The sequence below is a fragment of the Macrobrachium nipponense genome, chromosome 42 (assembly GCF_015104395.2).
Source record: "Macrobrachium nipponense isolate FS-2020 chromosome 42, ASM1510439v2, whole genome shotgun sequence".
In the NCBI taxonomy this organism is placed as follows: Eukaryota; Metazoa; Arthropoda; class Malacostraca; order Decapoda; family Palaemonidae; genus Macrobrachium; species Macrobrachium nipponense.
The window spans coordinates 48039725-48047110 of record NC_061103.1 but is presented as its reverse complement, the minus strand read 5'-3'; the positions used below and the strand labels follow the sequence as shown (position 1 = coordinate 48047110).

The 7386-nt window shown below is 39.2% G+C and overlaps 1 protein-coding gene across 1 annotated transcript; it reads right to left on the bottom strand.

Moving 5' to 3' along the window:
- Nucleotides 1-5391: 5391 nt before the first annotated feature.
- On the bottom strand, nucleotides 5392-6180 carry LOC135213368 (CD63 antigen-like). The gene has a single exon (XM_064247348.1). The coding sequence runs from the start codon at nucleotides 6178-6180 to the stop codon at nucleotides 5392-5394; it is 789 nt and encodes a 262-aa protein (XP_064103418.1).
- Between the last annotated feature and the right edge of the window lie 1206 nt (nucleotides 6181-7386).

Sequence of the window (7386 nt, the reverse complement as noted above, 5' to 3'; positions counted from 1 at the left end):
TGGTCTTTTGTTGTCATTGTATTGTTTGTTTGTTGTTGAGTTGTGGTTGTGTTCCTTGTTTGTTTGCTGTGTTGTTGAGTTGTGGTTGCATTCCTTGTTTGTTGTTGTGTTGTTGAGTTGTGGGGTTGTGGTCCTTGGGTGTTGTGTTGTTGTTGGGTTGTGGTCCTTGGTTGTTGTGTTGTTGAGTTGTGTGGTTGTGGTCCTTGGTTGTTGGGTTGTGGGGTTGTTGTTCTTGGTTGTTGTCTTTGTTGTTGGTGTCTCAGTGACCTCGACCAGCGGACAGCACAGCATAGCCCTGAGTATCTGGAGTTGGGTTCGGTCACTTCCTCGGGAGGATGAGGACCTCGCCTTCTATGTATGTGATGGAGTCTTCGATAGCATCCTGATTTGCCTGTTTTTGTATTCTACTATGGTATTGTGTATCTGTAAGTTATTGTGCAGATCATAAGTTATACTGCTTATTTAAGATATCATTATTATTATTATTGTTAGTGCTGTCTGTTTGTAATGTCTGTGTTTTAACTTAATTTTGGTGTTTAATGTTAATACATAGCTTTGGTGTCGAGCAAGTGTATGGCTCTGATAATTATGCAGATTTGCATCAATATATTCATTGTGGTGTCGAGCAGGTGTATGGCTCTTGATTTGATCAATGTTCACTTTTTTCTGTTTTATTAATGGTTTTGATTGTTATTTTGATGATTTCTGTATTTTCGCCACCCAAAACCTGGTCTCAATTGTACATTTGTAAGTTAACCAGTAAATAAAATATTAAGGTTATTTTTGTCTTGTTTAGTCCTCCTCCTTGATCTATCTTGCCTTTCGTCAGTCATTCCAGCCCAATTTCTTTTTTTTTTTTTTTTTGAACCTGGTAGTCTCTAATAACGAGATCATATGGTTACATTTTGAGACATAAATTTCGTTTTTGAAAGATAGATGAGAGTGAGCTAAAACCAAAACATTCAAAGATCTTGGAAAACATTTGGCCTTGACTGATTTGAGCCTGGTGAACGGCATCGACACCTGATGTTTGTTCGTGTTAACTAATTTCTACGAGAGAGAGAGAGGGAGAGAAATTTTGAAAGTGACTAGCATAGTAGTTCTCCGGATGGAAACTTTCCATGCAGGTTGTCAGAAACGATGTTCGAAATTTCAAGGCCAAGAATAACGGAAATGCAAATTTAGAAGCTTCCAAACTCTCTCGAAAACTGAACCAGACATAAACCACTTTTGTTCGCCAGACTTGACCCAAGCAACCGTCATTAAGCACTTTTCTGTGGGAGCCAGTGAGAAGAAAGGCTGACCTCCTGGGTGAAATTTGTCTCCCGTAGTCTATCATAGTTGCATATAATTTTACTATAAAAATGGCTCTCATATTGTACGAACAGTGTAGTTAGGAACTAACTACCCCGAAAGTATTTTCCTCCCTGTATATCAATTTCTCTTGTGACAGATGTCCTCGGGCGTAGCATTGCGGGGGCCGCCAAATTGAAGTTGGGAAGACATCCATTTTGGGGGAAGTGGCGTGATGAACAGTAACTCAGAATCTTTAAGTTTTTTATGAGTTTTCCGTACATATTTTATATTTAACGAAGATTGACTTCCTTTAATGTTCATTATATATTATATATAATGCAACTGTCATGTCTGGATACAAATCAGGAGCACAACAAAGACTTGCTACATTGAACCCTGAAGCAAATTATGTGAACTGTAAGAACCACTCACTCAATGTGGCCGGGGTTCATTCTGCTGGTCAGAGGTGGTGATGGTCACATTTTTTGGAAGTGTGCAGGCAGTTTGTTTTCTTTTCAAGGTCGACCTATAGAGGGGGAAGATTAAAGAAGAATTTGCCTATATCTGTGAAAGCTGAATCTGAAACACGCTGGAGTGCCGGAGCTGATACAATTCGACCGATACATGAAAATGTGGGGGATTTGAATGAGACAACAGATACCAGAAGTGAAACAACACAGCTATTGAGCAGAATTTTGACATTTGAGTTCTTTGCTGCGCTACGTTTTTGGAACATTTTACTTACCAAGATTGACAGCAGAGTCCAGAAGCGGCTGCAGGATCCAAAAATGAGTTTCCATGAAGCAGCACAAGATATCCAGGCGTTGCAAGTTTATTCCTTGCTAATCGGGAGGATATCTGCCAGACATCTTTAAAAAAAAGTAAAGGAGCTCTGTCATGCTTGGGATATGAGAATTGCCGGACGATGTAGAGTGAAGAAAAAGATGCCTGGTGAAACTGGAGATGATGCAGGCCTCTCAGCAGAAAATAGGTTGCAACTTCTGCTAAAAGGTATTATTGACAGTATGCATAATGAAATGGGCGAACGGTTCATCGGAGTGCGTAACTTGGATTCAAAGTTTGGCCTTCTTTTGGATATCAAAGAAAGGTGCATTAATGTGGCAAGTTTCTATGACACTGACATAAATGGCTTGGAACTGTTCAGCGAAGTTGTAGATTGCAGAATGCTGCTTAAAACACGATATGATGTTACGTACAATATGGGAATGATATGTTTTCCCAAACCTTCGAGTTGCCCTTCAGATATTGCTGACCATTGCAGTATCAATTGCTAGTTGTGAGCGATCATTTAGTGAGTTGAAACTTATCTTGTCGCATCTGCGAACGGCTATGGGGCAAGAGAGATTACCGGCTTTATCTCTACTAAGTATAGAGAAAGAGATCGCAAACAAAATAAACTTTGATGACATGATAGACAAATTTGCGGCTGTAAAAGATAGACAGATAAAACAGTAAACACATTGTAACGTGCATCAATACTTAATGTCCTACAATTCATTGTCAATCCTTTTCTTTGTTTAGGTTTTCTGTTATCAATATCTGTCTAATTATCTTTACATTCTATTACTTTTATTCGGTTTTATTTCCTTGCATATGGTTGATCCTAGGAATCCATCACTTTAATCTTTTTGTTTTCACTATTTCGAAGCATGTTAAACATTCTTTAAAGAAAAGTAAGGTCTATAGTCAGTGAGCTAATTCATCTTTGTTCTTATCAGGTTTCTTTTTAGGCATTATAACTATTCAGTCTTTACCACAAAATCTATTTTTTTCTAGCATTAACTCCTTTGCTGGTAACAAATTGTACATTTTCACGATTTTCTTAGCCCCATGTAGTCCCTATTGTTTAACTCCTTTTTTAGTCAAATCTATTTAATTTGCCATTTGTCTTTGGTTATTAAGAGTTACTGGTTACTGTGATGCTTTGCTATAATCTACATTCTAGTTATCTTGTCAACATTTTGGAATTTATTTATGAGGGCTAATGATTAATTTAATTGCAGCATATCTATTATATGTAAAATAAACTATTTCGGTTTGCAGATTCGGTTTGTGTTCGATCATTCCAGAATATAATTATGCAAATGAGAAAGTTTTGTTTTCAACACAATATATCTAAAATAACGAAGGCAAACATTTCCTGCCAAGATTAGCACACTCAAATGAAAATAGTCCTCCCCGGCCCCCCTCCCTTAGGGGGCGCCATAAAATACTTTGCCCCCGGGCGCTAGCAACCCTTACGACGACTCTGCAAAAAAAAAAAAAAAAAAAAAAAATATGAATCAAATTTTTCTTACTACAAATGCACTTGAGAAGATTCTCTTTAACTGAAGGGACACATGAAATATTCCATATGTAGGCTAGGAAATTTTATATTGCATTTTCACTGAGAGAGAGAGAGAGAAGAGAGAGAGAGAGAGAGAGAGAGAGAGAGAGAGAGAATTTCCCTGAAGGTTTCTTTCATCAGGAAAGAACGACCCCAATTTTCATTCACAAGACTTCAATGTATTGTAAGAGGATGATGACCTCTCTCTTACGAGTCCGATGGTAAAGAATGATTTATCAAAGAAAATTATATCTTTTGATAAATTTATCCTTGCATAGGAATCGAACCCAAGACTCACAGACAACAGCCGGAGGCTCTACCAGCGGATTCACACAGGCCAATTGATATTTATGTTTATAATGCTTAGATATAAAATGTTTAAGTTTATCAGCGTCACGGGGAGAACGAGGTCGAGAAATACATTGAATCATTAATCACGCTCCCAACTACCAGACAAGAGTAAAGGGAAAGCTTACACACAATTGTTCTTCGAAATTGTAAAAACAAGAATTGAGAGAGAGAGAGAGAGAGAGAGAGATTGATTCTTTCGAACGACTACAGTATTAGGAAGAAATCATGATAGCCAACGTTGGGGTCCGTCATTCCTGAAGGTCATGGAGTTTGTATGCAGTTGTCCATCATGGCCAGTACCTTTCCCATTGCAGTGAATTAGGAATGTATTACTTTGCTGTCCTCCGCTGAATCTCCCGATGGCCCTGAAGAAGGCACTGTGTGTTTTTGTAAAGACTAAAAAGAACCCTACGCCTGTGTGGTCGGGACTGCTAACCCCAAATTTTCAGAAGAGAGTTCAATATTGTAGCGAATAATCTGCTGTTTCAAGTACATCTAGATAAGAAGAAAAAAAAGTTTCGATAGAAGATAGGGCGAAGAATGGTTCCAGTTTTAACCAAGAGTGGCTGTTTATCCTACTTAATGAAAGTACCACTTCGGTTAGTTGGTAGTCTCAGAACTTTCGGCGAGAATGAGTCGAGATAATCTTGCCGATGTTCTATATATTTTTTTTTTCGATATATAGAGACATATTGCTGATGGGTTTCCTTTTCAACCGAGCAGAATTTTGTCAAAATGTTACATAAAAAAAACAAAGAAAAAAAAAAACAAGGGGTAACGATAATTTCTAACCGGGCCTCTCGAAATGAAACCACACACCTGCCCAGACCCGGTTGCTCGTCATGGTCGCTGATCGACAGGTGGTCTCTATGCTACTTTCTGGGCGAATAGTAGTAGTCGTGAAAACTTCCACTTCTGGAAAGGATTTCAGTTCATTTTCTTTTAACTGAATAACTAATTAATGAAGCCTAAACACAGGAAACCATAACGTTTCTTTATTAGTTGACAAACCGAGAACAGTCACTCGCTTCCAAAGGAAACGGAAAATTGTATTTAAAATTCCTCTAGTCTGTACAAGCAGTATTTGGGTAGTACATAAGTGTAAAATATTTTACATATAATGTAATGAGCAGTTAACTGCCGCCACTGTACAATCTATACTAAAAGACATTCATTAAAATACAAATAAAATAGGAGGTAGACAGACTAAAATACTTTAAAAATATTAGCAATGTCACAACTAGGTATTGTACCATTCTCTGCCTGTCGTGTTGTCTATTGCGTGATATACCTACTCCTCCAGCTCTTCATCTTCAATAACAAAATCACAAAAATTTAAATTAAAAAACTCAGCATCGCATTTAAAATTCTAAATCAATCACAGCAGGAGAAACTCCTCACTCAGTGACCCTCTGCGAGTCTACACTTTCGTAGCGCTGCCTCGCAGACTTGATAAGGCAAGCGGACATGCACACCCCCAAGACCTGTACAAGGGCCAAGCCGGCAATCACACCACCAATAGCTCCTATGTTACTCTCTGCGGCGTCATGAAGGGCTTGGTAGCACCCTCCCGAGTGAACGTTCGGAACGACGACGGAGACATTTCCACCCGACGCAGACCCAAAGACGTAGTGGCCGCAGCCAGGCGTTTGTACGACACAGCAGGAGTCAGGGACACCACTGACACGGGTCCCGTAAGGTGTGCTCTCCCAGTCGAGGTAGCTCGTCACTCCGCAGCATCTGAGTTTGTGTTGCATCTCATTCCAAACCACCGTGGGAAGAGCCTTCGGGTCTTCGTAATGGCTCATCGTCTCATTCAAGTTCTCCTGCACGAGCTTTTCGGCGTCACGTCGCAACACAGCTACGGTGATGACAGCAGCAATTTCGCAGAGCAGAATCACAGCCAAAAAACCAACGAAAATCCACAGCATAATGACACTCTCTCTCTTCGCCCCACAGCACCCGAAGAAAGACACAGCCAGGATGACAGCACCGAGGACAATTAAACCTATGGCAGGGGTTTCGTACTGGCCCTCAAAAAACTGGATGTACTGGTGGAAGAAACCCTGGGCAACTCCACCGATTGCTATCAGCAGGTATCCTGACAGGCAGAAAATCAGGTTAAAGGAAAAGACGAGATACTTGACAGTCAGTGGTCCACAGCCTATCATTTGGGGATCTGCCATGATGGTGCTTCACCGTATATGATCCTGGTCAGTACCGAGAGTAAGACAACGCTGTACAGGTAGCTCTTCGTTCGTAACCTCAGAATACTTTCAGTGAGATCATGCTTGTTTATTTCAGTCGTCAACCTGTCTCTGTTTGAGAAGATAAACAAACAACAGCTATTTAGAAATAACCTGAATGGTCCAAATGAGGTTGTTTGCAATGTCACGTAAACCAGTTCTGACAGGAGACTGACTCACCCACTCGCAAGAAAATTCTCTCAACAACATTAGTTGATTTACAAAAGGCAACATCGCATAGATATGGCCATCGACGGCCTTCAGCAAAGAAGGTCATAAGAAGCAACCACTGAAACACACAATATCAAAGCAATGTTTGTCAAAAACAATGATGCAACAACTTTCTTATCAATAAATGCAACAAAACCCACGGCAACTTCAACTGGAAATAAGAGGAACATCCAAAATAACCCAAAAACAAAAGAAAAAAAGCAAAGTAAGATGCCATGTTGACTCTTGATGCCTTCAGCTTCCAAAAAACTTGGATCATTGACTATAAATATTCCATAGTCAAAGCATTAATGCTACGCTATAGCAGTCCTAAAAACTGCAGTCACAGTCATTTCAATTAACAATGGGGCCTTTTTAACGACGTTAAATTCCTAATTATATCTCTCTGATACAGTTACAAATATAGATACAGAGCATTGAGCTCTCTCTCTTTCTCTTTCTCATTCACACAAACTCATACATACATACATACATACATACATATATATATATATATATATATATATATATACATATATATATATATATGTATATATATATATATATATATATATATATATATATATATATGTACGTATGTGTGTGTAACACCTTTTAACTGCTAACCTCTAGGCAGTGAAAACCCCAGGAGCACATGGGAAATAGGATGACCAAGATATTTTCCATCAGAAGTAAGACTAGAGAACCATATCAAATCCATCAATCACAAAAAAAAAAAAAAAAAAAAAAAAAACCGACGTAGCATGAAATGGTCGCAATTGGAGCAGCATCATAAAACCGCCATAAACCAGCGAAAGAAGCAACTGCATTATGACCAGCGACATCCGACCTTGGGTTTTGTCAACCAGACTGGGTCTTGGTCTTGAAAGGTCGGTCATGTCACCACTCATTTCCGCAATATGTCCTTCCTTGCAT

What these genes read in the sequence shown, in the direction of transcription:
- LOC135213368 (XM_064247348.1), bottom strand. Translation starts at nt 6,180, where the DNA reads ATGGCAGATCCCCAAATGATAGGCTGTGGACCACTGACTGTCAAGTAT.